This window comes from Nelusetta ayraudi, unplaced genomic scaffold (genome assembly GCF_046127955.1).
Source record: "Nelusetta ayraudi isolate G7.1 ecotype Tasmania unplaced genomic scaffold, CSIRO-AGI_Nayr_v1 ptg000004l, whole genome shotgun sequence".
Classification (NCBI taxonomy): Eukaryota; Metazoa; Chordata; class Actinopteri; order Tetraodontiformes; family Monacanthidae; genus Nelusetta; species Nelusetta ayraudi.
In genome coordinates, this window is record NW_027466054.1 from 7,072,443 (window position 1) to 7,097,500 (window position 25,058).

General features: G+C 39.4%; 2 protein-coding genes across 3 annotated transcripts in view; one reads left to right on the forward strand and one right to left on the reverse strand.

The window, feature by feature from the left end:
• The first annotated feature begins 1,000 nt into the window (after positions 1–1,000).
• tet2 (tet methylcytosine dioxygenase 2) lies at positions 1,001–23,733 on the forward strand. The gene is made up of 10 exons (XM_076031926.1): positions 1,001–1,494; positions 14,716–17,493; positions 17,572–17,662; positions 17,736–17,829; positions 17,922–18,130; positions 18,211–18,361; positions 18,458–18,547; positions 18,696–18,833; positions 18,926–19,280; positions 19,420–23,733. The coding sequence occupies exons 2-10, from the start codon at positions 14,760–14,762 to the stop codon at positions 20,790–20,792; spliced, it is 5,235 nt and encodes a 1,744-aa protein (XP_075888041.1). The 5' UTR covers positions 1,001–1,494; positions 14,716–14,759; the 3' UTR covers positions 20,793–23,733.
• A 745-nt stretch (positions 23,734–24,478) lies between these two features.
• Positions 24,479–25,058, reverse strand: part of ppa2 (inorganic pyrophosphatase 2) — a 5,687-nt gene continuing 5,107 nt past the window's right edge. For both annotated transcript variants that reach the window (XM_076031944.1, XM_076031936.1), the window contains one exon: positions 24,479–25,040. In XM_076031944.1, the coding sequence (XP_075888059.1) occupies positions 25,018–25,040 (23 nt within the window). In that variant the 3' untranslated portion in view covers positions 24,479–25,017. The remainder of the gene's footprint in view (positions 25,041–25,058) is intronic.

Consider the following 25,058-nt stretch of genomic DNA (forward strand, 5'->3'; position numbering starts at 1 on the left):
CTGTGCTGCAGTTAGAGCACCTCCCCCTTTCTCCCTCTGCCGCCTCCCCTCCCCCATTCTGTGTAAAAACAAATCTTCTTTTCTGCTCTCCTGAAACTATTGAGTCAACAAATGTCACCGCAGCAAGGCAGGGGCTGCTGCAAAAAGAGGTGGGGTCTTCCTTTAAGCCCTAACTGAAGATAAAGGCAGATTATTTTCAGACATGACCCACCTGTTCAAAGAAGTGGAATTGCAGAGTAAGGCAAAAGGGGGCGTTGTGGTCGGTGAAACTTTTTTTTCCAAACATGAAATTGTCGTCTATTTTTTTTCAGTGAACTTTAAGGTATTTTCATGAAGATCTGTATCATATACTGACCTTTAAGATCAGAGGTTTGAGCACAAACTCCCCTGTGTGTGGACAAAACATGAAAAACCCCACCAGCTGAACCACATCTGAAGAAGTAGGAGTCTTTTACTCTTGCCCTACCTACGCGGTGTTGAATTAACAACTTTCCGTGACCTATTTTTTTTCTTTTTAAATTGCCCTCACCACGTTTTTTTTTTCCTTTCTCACACACTGCTTTCTCTATCTGTCTCGAGCCCACGTGGCGAGTGTCAACAGGAGGTGGGTCTTGGCAGAGACATGAAGCAAAGGCCTGCACACAGGCTAGAGAGTTGTCTTACACTCCACTCTAAAAATGAACCAGCCGCCTTTATCAGCCGTGGCGCGCCAAAATAAGACGCGGCCGTTACAAACGGGCCAATTGCTCAACTGGTCCGAACTCGAATGGCTGCTGTGAAATGTTCTCAGCAAATGTGTCTATTGCACCACTGTGGAACTTCCTCAAGACGGAGAAAGACAGAAATTGAAAGAAGGAAGTCAACGTACACGGTGCAAAAAGGAGGGAAAAAACCCTGAATCACCCGGCTTCCTGTCTACTGCAAGGAAGGGGGTGGCGGCATCTTCTGCTTAGCCACAGTCAGACAGTTGAGACCAGTGCAATATTCTACACAGAGTGCACATGGGGGAGGAGTCCTGTCCTGCACTGAATCCACTCCAGTGCTTGAGGGCAGCCATTATATAGTGTTCACTATTGTGTGCAACTGAGGGAAGAAGAAAAAAAAGAGGAGGGAGCAAAAGGAGGAGAAGGAAACCTGTGTCTTTGTGCTGGAAAGACTCAGCAGGAAAGTGATCTTGTGATTATTTGAGTTTGCCAGCATCGCAGGACCTTTTTACCCCTGTCTGACTCGGGGGCAACGTCTTCCCCTGAGCTTTCTTTTGCCAAACGCCGGAGTCGCATACGGGCGTTCTCAGACCGGCAAACAGCGACACCCGGGCTACTCCTGATGATGAGAGCTGACGTCAGAGCGGGCTCCATGAATATTGATGTGGAGGATAGTCTGTTTCATAGAAGAACAGAGAGAGGCAAGATGGCTGCCCTTTAGGATTTGTTAAAGAGGATATTCAGACGGTTTGTTGGAATTTCTACACCGTGGAGCGACCTGAAAAAGGAGGTAAGAGCTCGCTTAGTATGTTTACACTGCGCTCACCTTTTCCCCTCTGAGCGGGAATGTATTTTTGGTGTTTTGCGGGGCTGACAAGGAAAAGCAAATGTCCCTCACCGTAAAAGCAAGAGCCAACATAATAAGGAGGGGATATTAGATAAAGCTACTCCAACATGGCTGACGATTTTCTTTCTTTTTTCGCCGGCTGTTACTGGCAGACACCTTCTGTTTTCTACCACCATTCGCGTTGCTCGGCCACAATTGAGCATTTTTACTGTTTTTTTAATTTTGTCAGGGAAAAAATGGGGTATGTAAACTGTTTGCTTTGAGTCTTTTTTTCCTTCAAGCATAATTTAAATGCCCGTATGAAGCAGGGCTCCTTCCCTCCACATATGAGCTTTTGCTTCTTCTTTGTTTTGTTTTTTTTTTTGTTTTTTTTTAATTATTTCACATTTAACATTTGAGCCAGGTTTATTTGAGTGGGTGAGTTATTGCATGTTTTAAGAGAAAATATGTATTTTCATATTTGTGTGAATTATTAGCAACCACTGATGATTACATAAAAAATGCCTTGTCAGAGTTATTCTTGAATAACTCGCATTAGCTTTATCATGTTGATGTCCATGGATGGGTATTTTTTTCAACTGTTTAGAAAAGAGGCCGCCTGTATGAGAGTAAAAGTCTATTGCCGATCTGTCCAGCCGTAAGTGCCGTGTGCCTTCACAGCAGTAGAGCTGGGTTAGCTTCTGGCTTTGTGTATCTCTGTTAATCAGCTTTCATTGCTTTCACCGCTGAATGACAAGCAGACACAAAGGCAAAGCCCAAGAAGAGGCAAAGGGGAAGAGAGCTGTGTGTTGAAGAGAGTAGTAAATGCAGACACGGTCAGAAAGCTCTCAAGGAAATGAAACTCAATCCTACTGCACCATTAACTGGGCAAACAAGAATGGTTATTACCGAGCAGGTTTAACTTCTTTTTTTTGTCCAAGAAAAAAATAGAGGCTAAACAGAAGACTGCTTTCAGAGTGCAAAAAAACAATTGTTTTCTTCAGAAGCGAGACATTTTTCTTGCATAAGGTGGTAAATATCGCAACAGTGATGTTTATTGATGAAGAAACCGAGCTATTGATAAGATAGATTATTGGCAATACAAGGAGCGATACATTGTGAGTTTTTATATTGTAAAGGTGCCAGGGTAAAAGCAGCATTTGAATCGAATACTCCACTGATTAAAACAGAAATATGTACTGAAAGACTTGAAATGGAAAGCCAGGCAATTTGACAGTTTATGGGTCCTGTATTAGCTCTTTTTTTTATTATTATTTTTTTTTAAACCACGTGACAATGACACTTGAGTTCAATCTCTGAGTGAAGATCAAGCATCAGGGGGCCATTCAGATTACCATCTAAATGGCCCATTAGTATAAAACTCATCTTCCAGTTTGTGTATTGGGCTTGTGTATTCCATTGACTGCGATCGTAATGTAACCACATGGCCTCAGGTGAGAAGTAAAGTAAAGGTGTGCCTGTAGGGCCCGCAGTGCAAGCCAGACCATAACGTCCGACCTTTAACTGGTTCATCTGCAGATGCAATGCAGGAATACAGGTTGGTTGTAAAATGAAAACTTCTAAAGCAGCCAGTGAAGACGGTTGTAGAAGAAACAGCTGAGGGGATAAATGAACTGAGACACAAAGACACCAAGGAACCATCAACAAAAGCCAGGTGCTTGTCAAATGAATATCAAACGGTCAATAAGCTTCTTATATATGTATGTATGTGTGTATATATATATATATATATATATATATATATATATATATATATAAATATATATATACATATATATATATACATATATATATATATATATATATATATATATGTATATATATACATATATATATATAAAAAAGCCAGCCAGTGACAAAGGATGCTGTTCTCCACAAACCAAACTCTTTATCTTTGCTCTGAATTCAACATTTGATTGGAGATTTTTGTGCACACATGTTGCATTTCTGCGGTTGCCTCCGAGGACTCATGTTGCCCACATGCCGAACAAAGATCTGCTTGTTCTGGAAAGAGAATCCAGAGCTATTAAATTCATGTTAACTGTCAGAAAACGTACCCACCAGCAATGTTGGTGTGCCCTGGTGGTAAGCAAGGGCTTTAGCCGGGTGTTAACTTTTGGAAGCTCATGCTACTATTTGCGACAGTCAAGTCAGTTTCACAGCATAAAGGATTTAACAACACATGTACAGAAATCAATAAATGAGCACTCAATCTCACTGTTTTTAATTAGCATCCGCATGGCTGCTCATACATACAGCAACTGAAAAGGCACCACAGCATTACTGGGCCTATGGATAGCTTCATGTTGGGGGGAAGGGCAAGAAAGATCAATCACAGGCACATAGCTTCTTCTGTCCATCCACACCTACAGATAAAGCTGTGCGTTTGGCTTGCTCCTTCGTCATGGCCGTAAGTCCCCTTTATGTCACTCCCAGGGCAAAGACAATATCACCTTTGGGAAGAATGTCCAGTTGCCATAGCGTCCAACAACAATGCTGTCCACTTACAATACCCAAGCCCTCACCCAAGCCCTAACCTCTGACCCTGCTCCAGCCAGCCCACGCTTCATATTTCCACTGTGGCCTGCTACACAAGTGACCTAGAGAAACAGGCCCAAAGGCAGGTTAGACATTTTAGACTATACTGCCTACTGCCTGGCTGCCTGGTCAATGGCTTAAATGCTTTCCTCAGACAAAATGGCGAGATACTGAGTGTTGTATTGATTTGTGCAGTATTGATTTCCCTCTTGTCTGCAATCGGGGGTTGCTTTTCCGTGGAGAGCAAAGGAGGTGCAGAATGGGGTGCTTCTACAAAAGAACCTTAAAGCCAGGAAAGTTGTATTTAAAAAAAATAATAAATGAATAAAGGTAAATGCACAAAACATGGAACTTGACATATTTCGCTTGAATTTTATAAAGAAATGATATTGCACATGGAATAATAGATTTATCGATTTGAAAAAAAAAAATAGAATAGAAAAAAATAGAAATTTACTTTAGCAATGAGTAAGAAATGCTTCTGGCACATAAAGCCACAAAAGTTGCTTTACGTGCAACTAAAGGGTATAGGTCCATCCCAAAGCCAATCAAACAAAGATGTCCGGTCTAAGACGTGACCTTTCCTCAGTAACAAATGCTTACATCATTTAAAAATGGAGTGATGTTTGGGGTTGAGATGTAAAAAAAAAACGTTACGTGTTACTTCTCTGCAAAACGGATGGTCCCAAGTCTGACTCGCAATCCTCGATGACCGGGCAGTCGTAGAATGGGCCGACGCCTAATTATAAACTTTGAGCGATAAGGTTCCGTTAAAGTCTCAGGCAGCCATAGGGACTATCGCTAGCCCTGTGAACGTGTATCGATGTCAGGGTTTACCTCTGGGGTGACACGGCCAGGGCAGCAACTCAAAAGCTTCCTCCACGTGAGCACATGCACATGGCCGCTCTGTTTACAAACACTATCCTGGAATTCCGCTGAGAGAGAGGCGAGCAGGACGTTATGTAACCACGAGAAAGCGAATAGCATCCTTTCCCGCCTCCCGCCAATGCCGCCTTTACTACGCTTGGACGGTGCCTGTGAATGCCGTCTTAAAATTATTTCGAGAGAGGCTAAGGATGAGAAAAGAAGAAAGAAACCAAGAGCTTAGCCAGAATGATGGCGTCCGCAGTCCAGCAGGTTGCGTGAGCAGGAATTCTGTTATAAGCAAGGCTTCCCTGTAGCGCGTGGTATCTGACTAAGTGAAGGTTGTAATATCGGACACCCTTTATACAAGCCAAAACAATTTTTTGTCTATGTTTACAATTATGATCTCACGGGGTGTAAAACTAAAGTAGTATTAAAAGGAAAAGGGAAGAACGCTTCTAGCCTGGAAAGCCTACTTTTAGGAATTATATAATAAAAGCAGGAGAAAATTGTTTACAAATGCTACTACACAACGCTACACGAGGATGTGTTGGCAAGCAAGTAGGAAACCATCACAAGCTGTTAGTATCCTTTGCTGTTCTTTCAAAGCGACCTAACACCATGCTGGAAACACACCCCCTTTGTGTTTGTAAAGGAGCCAATCAGATCCATTTAAGTCAAGCCTGTAATCATGAGCAGGCTTTGTCAATGCATAATCTCATAATATTCTCTGAAGGATAGCTCACAGGACAAATGCCGAATACATCTATTCAAATAAGTCAATAAATTTTTTTTTTTTTTTAAAACACGGAACACTGCAACAGAATTTTAATGTCAAGTCTTGCTGTTTTGTGAGCTTCTCCATCTTGGGACTCAGTGGGCTCCATGATAATCAAGACAACTGCTTCTGATGGCTGTTTGCCCTTTATAAAATGGCTGTCAGAGACTGATGGTTGTGCTGCGAAAAGTTGTCATTGAAAAGGTTAGGCCCCCATGGCCCCCTGTTGTCTGCACAAGGAGCACAAAGACAGACAGCTGGTCCTCAATGTCATTTAATAGCGCAACCCTACTAAAGGCTTTTCAATGACATCAGTAACTACTTCTTTGGGCCGGTAGTGACTCAAGCCTAATATTAGGTTGCATAAGTAGAATGTACTAGCACAGCAGCTGGTCCGTTTCCCAAGACTGACAACTTAAAAACAGTCGTACCTGGTATTTACTAGTTCTGGTTTAAATGAATAGTAAAGTCATGGAGCTATATCTTGCTTGTCCACTGTATGCTCCTCAAGAACCACTGATGATGCAGCACAACTAAGCACAGGCCTTATAAGGACTGAAGAAATATTGCTTCATATCTTCACTTTTTTTTTTACCATAACGAATAGCTAAGGTGGCTGAAAAAATCCTAAATCCTAAATCCCTTTGCTAAAGCTACAAATCCAAATATCCTTCTCTTAAAAGGATTTGGGATTCTTATCCAATGATAAAGTCACATGCCTCCCAGCCAGCTTGGAAGGGAAAAGGAATGTCAGCATCAGGAAGTTCAGTTATGGTCAGAACCAATAAGGGAAGTCACGTTTCTATGCATCTATTTACCAGATGACAAAGTAGTGCACACTGAATGTTTCACAGTCAAAGTTATTCTTTGCACTGCCACAGGGCATTTTCACAGGCCAAGACTTGTGGACACAATCAGATGAAGAAAAAAATAATTCAGCATTTGTTAATCACTTGGCAGAAAGTATTTTGCTTCATCACTGGGGTTCAAAGAGGACATTAATTTAAAGTTATATGCAGTTGAGCCCATTTGCAAAATGAAAGTTGATGACTGAGTGTTTGGGTTGACACGCATAAATGCAAATGTGGGCTTCTGAAGGTGCTATTGATTTACTGGTAGGATCAGTGGGGTAAAGCACATGTGCGCACCATGGCAAAGCACACTGTTCTGTAGTAAGCCATGCTGGGGTAATGTTTAGACCAGATGGGCTTTGGGAGCTCTCATAAGATGGTTGCCTAGGCTACCATGCAGTCTGAAATAAATTAACTTTGCTCTGCGCACAGTTCATCAAGTTAGATATATTGACTGATGCGCAGACAAAGGGGCTGGAAGGGAAATGAGACGAGGCTTGTACGAGAAAAGTGCAGCACTGTGAACATACTGGGGGCAGGCTAGAGGGTTTGTATGCTTTTTTTTTTTCTTCCCATTTTCCTTCTTAATTAGCATCTCCGCGTGATGAAGCCAGAAGACACAGAAAAAGGTTTAGCCTCTCTGTAACATTTGCATAGGTTGCTTCCTGCATTGCAGCTTAAGGTAGAATGTCTTTGTGGTTGATGGCTGATGAGGTATGAAAATTCAAGACAGACAGGTTTGTGAAGGTAGCCCTGAGCTAATGTAGTGTTAGTCTCCTTTGAAGACATAAGGATCAAAAACAATGTGTGGATGGCAATGCATTTTACTGTATTAATATGATGTTTTTGTTCGAAACAGTTTGTGGCTGTTATATCTACCATGACTGCTTTGCAGTAGACAACAGTTTTCACCATCATGACAAAAGTAGTTAGTTGGTTAACTAACCTGCATGCCTGCATGCTGTTTCGTGTGGGAGTAGTTGCACGGCACAAAAATACCTGCTGAACAAGTTTTGTCAGAAAAGTACAGACGTTGAGGTTATCCTAAATAACAAGTCACTGAGTTGTTTTCATGTCAATGTCAAGGCACTGACATCTTGCAGACTGAATTCTCTGCTTAGATACTCAACACTACAAACTTAAAATATAGCTTGAAGTATTTGCTCATACATCTGAGGACAGTGTAGAACTGTGATGTAGATTTGCAACGTGAACTGTCTAAATAAACAAAACAAATGTCAACAAGTTAGCAAGTGGGGGTTTTAAGCCGTGAAAAATTCAACAGCTATAACAAGTCAGGTTAAAGCTGTAATGTTCCTATTTTTGAGTAATAATATTTTATTCATTTGTTTATTATTATTTTGCATTCTTGTCCATGGCCTCCTGAGTTGTACAAGACAAAACGTCCTGAGCCTGACAAAACATTACAGAATATCTCAGATATTTTTTAAAATTATTATAATCAATTAAGGCAATCATGTAGATATTACTTTGCCATTGTGGCTCCAGTTTATCTTTGCTGTCTTTTCCCGTTCGCTAATCTTTTAACCCTGAGGAAGTTCTGCTCGTTAACCAAAACAGTTTTTGTCCTTGTCTCAAACAGACTATTTTACTTTCCATCAGATAAATTATAAATAGTTTTTCCTTCAAAATAAAGGATATGATTATGGTGGCAATCAAAGGGAACAATGCATAAAATCAGACTGAGGAACCTAGAAATTAAATTATTAAAAAAAAAAAAAAAAAAAAATGAAGCAATCTTTTAATTACAATCGTCAGTGTTGCTACTCATGGCTGATGATAAAAATCATTGTACCATTAACAAAAAAGTAGATCCTAAGCGTAATGAACTTTTCTTTAAGAGCTGCATTAGGACAATTCTATTTTCTCCAAAGCATTGCATACATAAAGTAATTACTATTGGTTTGATTGTACATTTTTTGTTACAGGCTATCGTAACAAAATCAACTCAAACTCAATGAAAAAAAACCTCCTTAAAAATATTTGACATAGATAAAAGATTCCTAAATAGGGCACTCTGAACGTGTAAAATGAGAGAGAAAGAAAAAAAAGGCATGCAGCACAAGGACTGAGGCAGGGAATCTCCACGAGTCAGACACATCTGTCTTGCATTAGACATAAAGAACAATGAAAATCGTACAGACGTCTCCTATGGGAGGGGGAGGAGGCTCTCTCGGGGAGAAATTACAAACAGAAGTGTATGTCCTCTGTTTGTGCTTAATCTGTTCATCTTGTTTGAAAGGAAAAAATGTGAACATCATGTTGCTGCTTACAAAACCGAAAAAAAAAAGAAGAAATATAAACACAGCTTTAGATGGCTACACAACGTGAGCTTGCTGCAATGGAGATGCTGGAGATGAACTTTAAAAGGTAAAACACAATATTGTTCTTCAACACTGAAATTTGCAGCAAGATGCAGCAACTGGCAGACATGTCCTGCCTTTGGTCATCCAGAAGGGGAGAGAGCCACACAGAGAGCGGGAGAGAAGAGAGAGGGAAGAAAGAGAGAGACCTTTTGCTGTAAAGAGTCATGTGACAGAGCCAAAGTGACATCACAGTGCAATTATTAGGTACAATGGGCAGCAACAGGAAACAGCAATTCTCTATCTGATAGAAAAATAAGACCTGGGATTGACCTATTCACTTGTTACACAGCTACATTTCCAACAATAGAACACCAAGAACAATGACGTCGCGCAACCACTTCACTTGACTTCAGACAGAAATAAAGGCAGTTTAACTCACTCATAACTGGAAAACTCCAACTCATGGCACATTTACACCCAGACCAGCAAAGTTAAACCACATCGTGATGGTATAATGAAATAATACTGCCTGGATGGTGTGCCTATGAAATCCATTGTTTTACCAGTCTGAGACAAGAAACTATTTATAACAATATTCAGGCTAGATTATTCATTGAATTTTTTTAATTTTTCCAATTATTTGCTTTTGTTCCCCAGACTGAGTGGAGCATCTCCAACGTTAAGAGTGATAGAAGTTTGATAGGGGTGGGGTGGTGTACTTGGGCAACCATGTGAGGCTCATTGTGCACAATGCATGTGCACGCCATGTGACATGTATCACAAGTGTGAAGTGCCTAACTGAAAGACTCCAAGAGATCCAGAACATGAATGTGCATCTGTTGTGTGAAGCCTAATGAACATTTGACGACCAGCAGCGACACATGCGACAGGCACTTCACTTTGAGCTGCATGACTCAGTTGGCTCTGGACTTCATGGCTTACTAGTCCAAATTCATCTCCAATGAAAATGACCCCCTTAGTTTGCATGTTTGCTACATGTCAACTTGTACTCTGGACATAAAGATTTCTAAAGAAAAGAAAAATAAAGAATAAAAAAGAGAAATACAAAAATAATACAAAAACAAATACAATACAAAATCTGTAGATGTAAATTTGCATTTGGGATAAAACAAAGAAAAAGTTATTTCAGGTGTAGTATATATTTGTTTTGCCAAAAATAAGACAAACATGGAAGTACATTTGGTTTTAATTTCAATTTCAAATTGTACTTTTTGAATCTTTGATGTTTATGTCGCCATCTGGCAGGAGCTCTTGTGAAAAATGTTGTCTGAGGTCAGGTTGCAGAGCAACAAAACCAGCTCTATATTTACAAGAGAGTTTTAAAGAAGGCAAGTCATCTGACCTAATTACACTGGTATGGATCACTAAGGATAAGGTTTCCCTCGCAGTCCTGCTGCCTAATGTCAGAACTAGGTCCAGTCTGTCAAGATTTTTGCCATTAAAACATGCCCATTCATGACACACACACACACACACACACACACACACACACACACACACACACACACACACACACACACACACACACACACACACACACACACACACACACACACACACACACAAGCTTATTTTATATCTGGGACTTGCCTTTTATCTATATATCGTCTATGACCAGATGTCTACAAAATATTTGTGAATAAAGAAGTAAGAAGTAGTGTGAGTTCAAAAGCAGCTTTTTTTAATTGATCACATACAGGATCAACTCTCATGTAAACTAGGTAAATAAACGCACACGGCCTACTCTACTCTACGTTTGAAGTGTTCCTTCCTTTAAGATGGTTTATCATCCACACACTAATACAACAGCTGCAGTTTTTAAAATATCAGTCACACCATTATTTGTTTGTTTTCCACTTTCCTACAAAATGTACGTATATAGTCAGATATTAGATAATAATAATACAATGTCACCATTCCTTGGACAAAGAAAATTTATGGTCTACTGACTTGCATGCTCCTAGTTATAATTTGAACAGGAAATTTGAACAAGCCTTTTCAGCAGAGAGAAGGAAATGTGCACTTGAGTTTACAGCTTATTCTTTGGACTATTGTGCAAAAAAGTGGTGTGGTTTGGCAATTGTGCACTTGATTTACACTACAGCAGTGTGCTTTGGCATTGCTAGCTAGGTCTAAACCTGAAAGTGCAGAGATCCAAGTTTCCCAGCAGCTGTTGTGAGTGGTGAATGTCACATACTGCTGCCAAGTCACGCCAAATAGACCCAGTATAATATGGTAGCTCTCATATTTCACTAGCTCTCTCGGTCAACGACAAAAACACAGTCTGACTCCAGTACATGAAAATATTCTATATGAATGTTTTGGAAATACATTTAAGGAATGGACATCCAAAACCTGTGAATCATATCACAATTGTATGAACCTTAACTAAGGTGACTGAAAACAGAGACAAAGAGAAACAGTTTGTCCACATTTGTAAAAATGACTAGTTATAGGTATAGTATAGAAAAGTGTGCATTACAAAAGGCTGTACATTGTTTACAACACTGACCACACTGTGTCCTAAAGTTTTGTCTATACCCCTACAGGCTTAAAAGCACATGAGCGCCTAAACATCTATAACTGCTTGAAAATACCTTGCTTCAGACACAAAAATGGTGCCTAAACTTAAACAACAGTTCTTAACCTTTTGGGAGACAACAGTACATGTTTGATGGCAGAGTGAAGTAAATGATAGGAGGCAAAAGAACAGAGGAACCTAAAAGTATAATTACAGGGCAGAAGACTGGGGGTGAGGCTATGAGGGACAGAGGGAGGGAAACACAAGAGCAGAGACAAAGAAACCAACTTTAAGAGGAGGGAAGGAATACTTTTGTTGGAAATTCAGTTGCAGCCAATCATTTGAATTGTGTTGCAAAGAGGAATTGAATCGTGGCTTCTCTGGAGGATATTAACTACTAGAAAGACAACTGAAATAGATCAAACTACAAGAACTCCCAAAAGGCTCAGACACTGAAGAGACTGAGAAGCTGTCTGTGCTCTACCAGTTGCCTAAAAGTATACTCCTGTGTGAAGCAGAAAATTAAAAGATACAAGAGATTTTGCCAAAAGTCTTATAGCTGGCAAAACTGGTCTGTAACACTGCGTAACAGTGTCTCTGTTTGTATGTTTGTGCGCGCCTGTACGTGCACTCTCAGCTGGGATCTCTGGCTTTGTTCTAGGTTTGCAAAGATTTTTTTTTTTTTTTCTGTTGTCAGTGTGGGTGTATCCAACTGTGACAAGCTGCTTGGCTCCATACGGGCATTTGTAAAGCCTGGAGTGTCCCTCAGGAATGGAGCTGCACCAAGAGCAGATTAGCACTAGTGTTCACTTCTTAACTTGAGTTACCCATTTACAGAGCACACAAAGGATCACCAAAACAATGGCTGTGAAATAGCTGTCAACCTGTGGTCAGACAGCAGTATTCACCCACATTTTATATATTTTAAGGGGAACGGATTAGTTTTAAATTATGTTTTCCCTAAGTAAACAAGTAATTGCTCAGATCAAGCTGCAAGTTTTGTTTCGGGTTAGCTACCTTTTGTTTTGTCACAGGCACTAGTACATACTGTAATTAGTATCAAAGAAAGAAGGGTAAACTTTTTTTATTTTTTTTATATAAATATAGATAGATATGGAATTTCCTCCACAGGCACAATCTACATAACATCATTTTGCTGGCACTATCTATACGAAGCAGTTACCCATTAAAATCTCAATAATTTCATTATCCAACTGCTAATGTAAACCAAATTTGTTACTACTGCAGTTTTCAACAAAAACCTTACAAAGTCACAAAGTGTGACAGGTCGGGGATTTTAGTTAGCACTCCTTAAGCTCACTCTTTCTTACATTTACAGTTACACTTTTAGTAGAGTTAATCACAAGTAAACTGAGACTGCACTGTTAAGATAGTGTAAACAAGTGCTGTTCAAGTGATAAGACTTGTATGAAACACCTGTTTGGACTGCATGTTTTTTTTTACTGTTTTCATTTAAAAAACAAAATGCTTAGCCCACTTCAGGTATACCACCACCTCTCTACATCTATCCCTATAAATAATGTCCATTGTGGTCTTTACAAGTGAAAGAAAATTCCAGGTCCATACTCATGAGAAATGAAACCCCTACAAGACACTGAGGAGAGTTGTTTGTTTACTATGTGCTGCTTTTCTCTTCCACCTGTTAATAGGCAGATGGCTGTTCTGCTGTTACAAGGTCTGGAGCTTCCAGACACTCTTGTAACAGCTCGGCTCGTTAGAGGGAGATTTAGCACTCTAACTTTGGGGGTCTGGTGTGCTGCTAATGTCCTGGAGGGGCGATTGACAGAGGAGGAGATCTTTCTCTGTTCACTTGCAAGGATAAAGGACTCTCAGTGTTCTGCAAAGATTGACCTACTGGGACACAACTACAAAGCATTTATTAATAGCCAATCATGAGTAAGCCGACAGATTAATTTTGGCTTGACTTATCTCAATCTCACGCAAATCCAAAAAAATGAACCCTATCTTTTTGTCAAATGGTTTCAATGGCCATTTTTTTTTTCCGTTAACAGTGAAACTGAAATCTTTTTTTCGGTTGTATTGCAGATGCTATGGCTTTTACAGATATAATAATTGAGAGGGGTTGAAATCAGTGTTGTACAAGATCTGAATGAAATTTGTTTTCCTTTGGTAGAAAGAGAGGGTGAGACAGGCAAAAAACATTTCTCTTTCCACTTTAGTTGCACATCATTTCTTGGTTAACAAAAATATTTGAGAGGGTAAAAAAACATCTCAGTTCATATTCATGCTAATTTTATTATTATATGATTGCATACAATTCATCACATTGAACATCATAATAAAACATATGACTATTTAATTGGTAGAAATGAGATTTCAATAAAAAAAATTCCACAGTTGTCAAGTCTTTCTATTGGCCATCTAAGGCCCTGTTTGCACTTGGTCATTTCAAGCGTTTTTCGTATTCCGATCGGCAAAAATCACACAAAGTAACCAAGTGGAAACAGTCCAAATCCGTATTGTCATCCGAATACTCAAACCACCTCGGGGAGGTGGTGTCGACGCTTCGCATAGCATAGCATAGCATTCCTCACGGACGTGTGAACAGAATGCAATCTCAGTCCACATTAACGACCGCCTACTCCACTCACCTCTCCCGTGTACGTACTTGGTCGGTGCCCCACCTCCCGCAGTTTCCCACATATGAGATTAAATGTGCGACGTTGCATCCGAAAATTTGCCAGCCACTGTTGATCCGAAAATAAAGTCATCACCACTCTGTCCCACCAGTCGTTACTCCTCGTTCGGATCCATTCGAGCTGCAGCAGAATTTAAACAAGTGACTTGATATAGTCTGCAAACAGGAAGTTGATTCTTATTCGTTTTCAGGTGAAACTAGCTGTAGTTTTGCGCTTTACTGCCCCTAGTGGTTAAAAATGCACTAATTCGATCACAAGTGGCACGCTCAAGACGCATGTTAATGCCATGTGCGAACAGATGCTTCAAGATGCGTACTTGTGATACAACCCCCCAAAACAGTTACAAGTGACCAACCCCAAAAGGCTTGAGCCACTGAGCTGGTATCATTCCACTCTATAAACATAGCCCATGTTTTATTTGTCCTCCTAAATCTAATGCTCTGTCCTTTCTTAAACTACCTAATTCATAAAAAAAACATACAATATATTTAAAATGAGTATACATAATGTAAATATCTTTAAACTCTATGGTGGGCAGAGATATGTTGTTGCTAATATTCCTTTCTCACTATCTGCTTTGCAGGACTGACAGTGGGCAGCCCTGTGGATGGACTCTGAGCAGACCAGATGGAAACAGAACGGGCCAGACATGAGACGGAAGAAAGTCTGATATTAGCACAGTTTGGCACATCTCATAACATTTCTGATAAACTTCAGAATGGAGACGAGTCTACAAAAGGAGATTCTCAACAGACCATTGAGGACACAAACTGGAACCATTACAAGGCTAGCACAGGTGCAAATTCCATGAAGAGGCAAAGGGAGAGCTCCAATAGCCCTGCTTCAGTCCAAGGGCTGTTTGATCAAGCATCATATATGATGAATGGAGAATTAATGAATGGCGAGTTAAAGCATCCACTCAATGACCAGCCTCTCATGGTCCATCAACCCAAGAAACTTAAAACAAATCCAGACTTGAAAGGAAATAATGATCTAAGTTCTAGTTTGGATGACAACTTTCCCGAGTTGACAAAGGCAACAGATTTTGAGTGCAATACCTCACAGACAGAGATTACATTAGGCAAAAGAAACTGCAATTTTCCAAATGGCGATATTTTCGGCTTACCGAGGAATAAACACATCCCAATTCCAAATGGCTCCGCAACACCTTCTGCTAACATAGACAACACTCCAGGTGATCTTTTACAGAAAACTTTGTCTCAGTACTATCCAGAGCAAGTGTCTATTGCACCACAAACAACTGGACCACAGCTTAATGCTGTCAATGGTTCATTTGCAAATAAGTCTGATGAAGGTGCCCAACCCTTCTCAGGAATTTCCAATTCTGCCCAAAACCCTAACTCTCAACAGCAGCAGCCTGGGGTATCAGCCAGTGTTGAAGGAAGCAACAATTACAACTCAATAAATTATATAGTGAATGGATTCTCCAAAAACTTTGAAGCAGACCACCACCAGCAGCAACAGTATCAGCAGAGACAGCCATTTCACTCCGGAAGGGAGCTTCCTCTAGGACAGCAGGCTGAACCATCTTCAAAAATTGGCAATATGACAGAGCAAAATCAAAACAGCCAACAATGTTATGCAGATAGCACAAATTGTCAAGGTGCATTTTTGAAAGGCAACCAAGAGATGAATCACAGCTCAACTGAGCAAAATACCCCGCTTCAGGCATCTGAAATTGGGGGATGTGGTTCCTTTCCAAGCTCTTTATTACAAAAACTGGGTCAAAACGAGGGTCCTCATTCTGGTCAGCACCATGACATAGACAGGGGCCATCAGTCTGTTGTTCAACAGCAAACATTGAAACAAAATGTTGCTAACACAAGTAGAGCTGGAAATATGGAATCCATGGGGCCCAGTCTTCAGCAGCTATGTCATGTTGAAAGTGGCATGCCATCACAAGCACATGAACACGACATGTGGGGAGGCTTCCCTGCAAGATCTCAACCAGACCAGCAGCCGACCAACCCCCTGGTTCATAGACAAATGCTGGATGTTAATGAAGTGCACAGATTTCCAACCCGAGATTCAAATTCAAACAATTTCACAGACAGCGGACAGGGGCCCAACAGCTTCCAGCAACAACAGCAGGACTCTATACAAGCAAAAACGCACGGTGCTCAGGGCCAGCACAACACTGCCCCTGAGTGGCAGCAACCAAATTCTAAAGCACCAGAACTGCATCCCTCTTTACCCCAAAAACTGTCAAAGCAGTGCAACTTTACTCCAAGTCACCAAGCAGAAAGGCATTTCCCAATGCAGTCAGAGCACTTATGTGAAGACCCTGACCTACAAGATATACTCTCACCTGGGTTTCCGGCATCACAACAACAGCACTGTCATCTTCAGCGTCCCCTGTCCCATCCACCACAATTGGACGAACAGCAAATCAAATCTCCCAATTACAGACCTCGCAGTCAGCCTCAGCCAATTCAACAGCAGCCTAAACCCAACCAGCTTTTAATGAATAATTCTGCTCTGTCCAACAAGCAACACATTGATTATAATAAGACAGCAGAGATGCATCAACCTCAACAATATCAGAGGCAGTATCCCTCTAACTTTACCACCAGTAACCCCAAACAATTTCAACAACACCGACCTAACCATTGCCAACAACCAAACCATGAAGACATTTCCCAACTTCATTTACAACAAAGTAAATTAACTGAACCCAACTCAAACCATATTTATCCTAAAGATGAAATGAAGGTCTCATGCGCACAGTTACAAAGAGGACCTGGATTGCCTCTGAAACTTTTAGGCCCTCACGGAGAGAATCAGAGGCACGAAGCACTGCGGACGCACCTGTTACAAAAGCAAGAACGCCAAGGCCTTCCTCATCCATCTCAGAGAATCGGTGACCTTACACAAGGCCTGGGGGCAATAACCTCTCAACAGCAGACACCATCTTTGCCAATGCAAGAGGGTTGCATGGGTAGAGTTCAAGTCAAGCAAGAAAATCAACAGTCACTGTGTGAACAAAGCAGGAGGCCAGGAAGCATCTTGGCTTCTATGGAAGAGAGCTTGCGACAATATCAACTCTCACCTGTCTTTGAGAAGAAATCCATGGTTTTAAATTCATCAAATAAAGTAAAAGTGGAATCCTCTGGTGCTGTGACTATTCTGTCAACCAATAATGAGTCAAATGTCATGGAGTCTTTTGCAGCGTCCACTACCAATGTAGCGCTAAAAAAACCACCGGAATCGACTCCGAAGAAAGAAAATCTACTACAAAGCTTTATAGACTCTCCAATGAAACTATTGGATACCCCTATAAAAAATCTGTTGGAAACCCCTATGAAAACTCAATACGAAATTGCATCCTGTCACTGTGTTGGTAAGTCTCGAGACATCACAGCTTAAATTTCATTAAATTGTTTGCAAAAACTAATCTGTTTCCCTGTATTCTATCTAGAACAAATCAGTGAGAAGGATGAAGGGCCATATTACACTCACTTGGGATCAGCACCTACTGTTCCTGGGATTCGTGAAATGATGGAGAAAAGGTATGACTCCATAAACTAAATATCTTGCATAGCTTTTGCTATTTTTGCTATATTTGCCATTCTCTTTTTTCAGATCTGGTCTGACAGGCCGTGCGATTAGGATAGAGAAAGTAATATACACTGGCAAGGAAGGCAAAAGCACACAAGGTTGTCCGATTGCCAAATGGGTGAGAATTATTTTAGTACCTTTCATAGATGAAGTGAGACTATTACCACAGTTTTTAATGAGCTACAAATGTCTCTGTCCATGATGTTACAGGTTATACGTCGATCCGGTGAGGAAGAAAAGCTATTGGTGTTAGTTCGAGAGCGCAATGGCCACACGTGTGAAACGGCCTGCATCATTGTAGTTATCCTCGTATGGGAAGGCATCCTTCCTAGCCTTGCTGACCGTCTCTACCTTGAGCTAAGTGAAACTCTAAGAAAACATGGAGCACTCACCCAAAGACGCTGTGCTCTCAATGAAGAGTAAGTATTAAAAGTTAAGACAGTGACAATGTCAAAACAAAACATTAAATGACTTAACACACATTTTCCTCACCCTTTAGGAGAACATGTGCATGCCAAGGGTTGGATCAGGATTCCTGTGGAGCATCTTTCTCTTTTGGATGCTCATGGAGCATGTACTACAATGGCTGCAAATTTGCTCGCAGTAAAATACCAAGAAAATTCAAGCTCCTTGGAGATGACGTAAAAGAGGTATTACATGTAGAGAAAAAGTACAGATATAAATGTGCCCAGTGCTATGCTTTTAGACTTTTTTGTAAACCATTGTTTCTCTCATTTGGATTTTAGGAGGAGAGAATAGATAACACCTTTCAAAATCTGGCAACGTTATTGGGCCCCTTGTATAAAACAATGGCACCCGAGGCCTATGGAAACCAAGTGAGTATATATGTCATATATTCCACTTACCTTGATACATACTCATCATTCTGGCTCATTGAATTACAGGTAGATTACATTACTTTTTCATTGTGCATTATCAAAACACACTGATAGTGACAGATTCACCCGTGTATACTTGAAACAGGTGGAACATGAACACAGAGCGCCAGACTGTCGGCTGGGACTGAAAGAGGGACGCCCCTTCTCTGGAGTCACTGCTTGTCTGGACTTCTGTGCCCATGCTCATAGAGACCTTCACAACATGCAGGGTGGCAGCACAGTGGTAAACATAATACACTATTTATGTCTAGGTTTTAGCATGTCCGTAGAGAATATCACTGACTAACTTGTATGTCATCTATTTCTTTCCCCCAGGTTTGTACATTAACAAGGCAAGACAACCGGGACATCGGAAAGATACCGGAGGATGAGCAGCTCCATGTATTGCCTCTTTACAAGGCCTCCAGTACTGATGAATTTGGCAGTGAGGAGGGTCAGCAAGAGAAGATAAAGTCGGGGGCCATCCAAGTTCTCAGTGCCTTCCGCCGTCAGGTGCGCATGCTTGCAGAACCTGCCAAATCTTGTAGGCAAAAAAAGCTGGATGCTAAGAAAGCAGCTGCCAACAAGAATGCCATGCTAGACAGCTCTAATGACAAGGCTGACAAGGCCCTCTTGGCCAAGGCAAAAACTATGCTTTGTGAGAATCCACCTCAAAACACTCCTATGGCAGGTAAGTAACCATAAGCCTGACTAATTCTCTAAAATAAATGTGTTGATGGCAATGTGTGACTACCAACTGTTCACGTCAACACAGAAGTAATAATTGGCAAACCATTGCTTTTTCTTTTCTTTGACTGTTTTTTTCCAAGGACTTATGCAAGGTGCCATTGGAGCTACACTTCAGTCAGGTCAGCAAACCCATCTCCTCGGGGCCCATCATCAGCAACTACAGCAACAAAAGTATGAGAACATTCTTTCCTCTTTTCCTGGCTCAACAAACGTAGCCAGTTATGCTAGGTTTCCAGAACACCATAGGTCTTTTCCAAGCACTTCCAAGCCAGGCAGCATCTATGGCCCTCAACCAGCAACACCAACCAGTCCCTTCCCTTCCCCACTTCGCGTACCGAACTCTTACATTAATGGATCAAATAATCCATACCAAGGGTATCAATGTAATGGAGGGATGCCCCTTGACCATTATCATCAATACTATGCTTCAAACCCAAAACAACTGGACATGTATCGACAACAGCATCCTGGTCCCTATGCAGAGCAGCAGTATGGTATGCCTCAACGCTATGGAGTCAATTATCCTCCACGGTATGGTGAACCTGGTTTACAGGTTAATGGTTACAATCCCTGCAACATGAGGCCAGCTCCAACAGTAAGACCGTATTCCCCTTATGGTCCCAATGGAGCCTCAGATCCTCAATTCATGGACCCCCTTTTGAGAGCACCCTCAACACATGAAGGTCTTGACTATACAGCTGCTGTGAACAAAGGAAACCCATTTGAAGGATACCCAAATTCATACTTATCTCGGAACCCGCAAATGTTTCATCAAGGCCAAGATCCCTTTCAAATGCAGATCAAGACAGAGATGGGTATTCCCCATCCACAGATGCTTTCTGCTCAGTTGGCGGGTGGGTGTATAAATCCTAAAATTCAGACTGGGTTAGATCTGGTTAATGGCAGTCTAATGGGCTCCAGTATTAAACAGGAGCCTATGACACCCCAAACACCTACAACCCCACAAAAGCCGGAGATGTGGTCAGACAATGAGCACAACTTCTTGGATCCTGAAATTGGAGGTGTGGCAGTGGCACCGAGTCATGGTTCAGTTCTCATAGAGTGTGCAAAACGGGAGCTTCACGCCACAACACCTGTGAAAAACCCAAATCGCAATCAACCAACGCGAATCTCCTTGGTCTTCTACCAGCACAAAAATATGAATGAGGCAAAGCATGGCTTGGCACTGTGGGAGGCAAAAATGGCAGAGAAGGCCAGAGAGAAGGAAGAAGATGCAGAGAGAAATGGTGGTGAGGGGACTCCAAGTAAGAGCAGTAAGAAGGGGGTAAAGCGTGAGCATCCAGAGTCTCATGAAACCACTGGAGAGCCCCCCTACAAGCGTTTCATCAAGGCACTACTGGAAGGGTCCTTGTCAGGCACAACAAACACCTATGTCAGTACATCTCCATATGCCTTCACCAAGGTCACAGGACCTTACAGTCGCTTTGTGTAGAAACTATTATGCAGAGGACAATTCAAGGTGCTTTATTTTCGTCAAAGACCACAAGGATCACTGGCTTCATCTTTACACTCCTTCTCTCTGTCAGGTTATCAGATTACAATGGATCCTGTAATCAGATGAGATATAAATCACTATTCACAGCAGGTCTTTCACCTCTTTTTTTTTTTTTTTTAAAAAAAAGAAAAATATATATATCAAGCTTTAGTATCGACCCAAGTAATTATGTATTACATTTTGTTGACAACTTTTGCAAGATACACACTGTCAAAATATCTGGTGCTGTCTGGTGCTTGATACGTAAGGACCTATTTCCAATGCAAACAAAGTTTTAGGTGGCTTTATTTTTTACAAGACAACTTTGGTAGCTTAACCTTGCATAAAACACTGACTTTGAACATGGTAAAATCCATGGTGCTATAGTGTGAGCTTTCTACCGTTTTTTTTATTTTTTTATTTTTTATTTTTTATTTAAATGCCTCTACCATCGATCACATCACAGACTCAGAGACTGAACACTGAAAAATTCATCCCACTGTCAAATCACCAGCATAATGATGGGTTTTGACAGGTCCATGTGTCTCAGAATAATTTCTGTTAAAAAAAAAAGAAAAAAAGAGTAAGTCTCAGATTTTGTTTTGAAGTATTGTGACATCGAGTGTGACGAATTACCAAGCATCATTGAGTATTTGGAAATTTTACAAAAAAAGAAGTTGATGAGCAATTGACTGCATTGATTTAATGCAAAAAAAAACAAAAAACATTTTTGGTGCTCTTTCACTTCTGTCACTCAATCATTTACATTGTAAATTAAGCAAATCTAAAAGTCTTTAGATGCAGTTTGAGCAGACAATATTTGCATTTTCCCCCAGGTTTACATTTTTTGTAAGCAACTGTTGTTTTCTTGCCTTGGGTTCACTGAACAAACCTGGACTGTGAATATAAATGTAGTTTTAATGTCTGTGGTGCTTAGTAAACGTGCTTTTATACACTGAGGAATATGAAACAGGGTAAGCTCAGCTTTGTTTTCAGAGGGCAGCTGGCTTGCTGTGGGGTCTTTAATTTTTGCAATCTTTAACTGTAAAAGATACAGGTGAGATATGTATAGTAAGTTAATTTCCCTCTTTTGAAATTACTGTTATAGATTTTGTGTTGTAAAGAATGCTAAAAAGCCTACTTCACTGTTTTTCTTTGGGTTTCAAACAATTTCATGTCATGAGGTGCTATTCAACTTACTAAAACAAAATGTGAGACTCAAACAGTGACAAGGCTTTTAAAAATGTACAGTACATACCTGTCATATACCTCAATACCTAGTTGGCAATAGAATTAACTTTTTTTTTCCTTTCTTCCTTTGTACATTACTTTACATGTGTGGATAACAGTTCAACTCAAGGCCACAAAGGCAAAAAATAGTTCATTTCATGCTTTTTATCAATCTGGTAAAAAGTATTTCTTGAACTTAAATCTTTGATGTTACTGTAAAATCAGGGATCTTTTCAATGTCAATTTTATGTACAGCTTCATGGCCTGTATTCATCTTGTCTTTTTCTATTTCAGGTACTTGCCAATGCATCCTTAATCAGATTCTATGAAATTTAGACAAAAAAAATATTTTGCAATGGGAAAAATAGGCTTTCCTGCAATTTTTACTTATCTTTTATCTAATAGGATGGTGATCACCTATAAAATGTAATTTGAACATGTATGCACTGATTTGAGTAAAGGGAAAGTATGATATTGACAAAACAGAAAGCAATTATTATGCTTTTTCTATGAGGCAAGACCAGGGCAGTGAATAACATCGTTGCACATTTTGTGCCAATGTATAGTAAATTTATTTATAACCACTAAGTAATTGTATAATTATTCTGTTCCCTTGCTATTTGAACTAATGCAATTTATAGAATGATTTTTCTTGCCATCTTATAGCGCCCCCTAATGCACGCACGCACGCACGCACGCACGCATACACACACACACACACACACACACACACACACACACACACACACACACACACACACACACTTTTTAAAAGCACTTCATTTCTTTTTCAGGACAAAATGTAATTAAAAATACAAAATGTTTTATTTAAACAGACTGTAAATGTGTTTAAAAAAACATAAATTATGTCACTTTGTACATACCAATAACCTGTATTACAGGAAAACAGCTCTTTCATTAATATAAATGTAGGTTATTCTTATTATGTAAAATTGATCCACAGCCCCTTTATTATAACCCTGATTATATCTGAAAATATCCCTTTGGCCCTTTTAGTTTAAATTAATGATCGTGGTTATATTATCACAAACCTTTGTAAATTTATGCTCAGTGTCACAGCAATGTTTACAGTCATAGTATACTGTCTGTTCAGATATAAGAGGTCCTACTTTGTTTTTGTGTGTGTGTTCCAGTTTTATTAAAAAATAAAATACATTAAAATTGAATCTTGTTGTACAGGACCCAGCAACAGTAGCAAGTTGTTGTTAAAAAAAAGAAAAAAAAAGAAAAAAAAGCCAATGTGTTTAAGACATAGCGGGTTAAAAGCATAGCCATACTTGAAGATGCTTCAGAGTGTTTCTGGGTGATTCAACATTACTTGAACGACTTTCTGGGTTTGACTAGTACACTATGTGCTCAGCTTAAAGGTTAAGCATACATTTAATACACACTTGGTCTTTTTGCAGTTAGACACTAAAGGTATAAATTGTGCAAATTTTTACCTGTCATTTCGTTTTGTTCGGCTTCACCTGTTACTCTTAAGTTTGGTATGCTACAAAAATTGAATTAAGAATGGGTATTAATACTGTAAGTATTGTAATGTACTGAATGCAGTTTATTTGAAAGCTGTTTATTATATCATTCCTGATCTTGCTGAGATGTGGGTGTTTTTTTTTTTTTAAATAAAATTTATATTTATTTAAAGGAACTTCATTTGTCAGTTCAAGTTAATACAACAGGCTGGTAAAACAAACAAACAACGGAATTGTGATGTGTGGTGTTGCTGTATTTTAATGTGTGACAGAAGATTCTACTGTTAAATTTGTTTTTATTTACCCACACAGGAAGACATATTGTAATTGTACAGACTGTGGCGTTTGGAGTCTAAATCCAGTTAAGAACATATTAGCTTGACTGAATTGAAATTTTCACAAACAAAAAATAACAAAAGGGATGTAGCAATACAAAAATCTCTTGGTCATGATATTTAGACTAAATATTGCAGTTGACGTATACACATATACATATATACGTATATATATATATACATATATATATACACATATATATATATACATATATGTATACATATATATATATATACACATATATATATATACATATATGTATACATATATATATATATATATATATATATATACATATATATATATATACATATATATATACACATATATATATATACATATATGTATACATATATATATATATATATATATATATATATATACATATATATATATATATATATATATATATATATATATATATATATATATATATATATATATATATATATATATAAATAAATATATATATATACATATATATACACATATATATATACACACGTATATATATATATATATATATATATATATATATATATACATACACATATATATATATATATATATATTTAAAAAAAAGAACATTGTAGTATGTGCAAAACAGTGTCAGCGATGTGTACTGGTTATAACTTAACAGTGTTGGCATGTTGTTCGCTATCTGTTACTTTTTCTTCTTTCTTAGTCCACTCTTACTCTCATTTCCAACAAAATGCTTGCACACAGATTTAAAAAAAAGAAAAAAAAGAAGAAAAAAAAAACAAAAGAAAAACTTCTCACAAACTTTACTCTCCTGTTCTCCTTTGTCACTACTAGATCTGCAACAGGCAACCGGAGGGCAAAGGTAGTTCCAACCTCCGCTTAACCGCACTTGAAGAAAAATACCTTATTTGTGCTGAAATCTATCATTAGAAATGTTGTCACCATAAAATTGATGATATTGTTACATCCCTACCGTACACATCTTGCTTGGCTCATAGCTCAGAGCTCTTACAAATCAGACCGTGAACATAAATGGCACTTTAAATTGGTGAGGCCTTACCAACAAAGACTGGCTGCATGTGAAATATGCAGCTGCTTCATATGCTGGAAAACACTAATGGTTTCCATATTGTCACAGGGCTTCAGACAAAATGCCACTTATCCACTGTGCAAAAGAAAATAT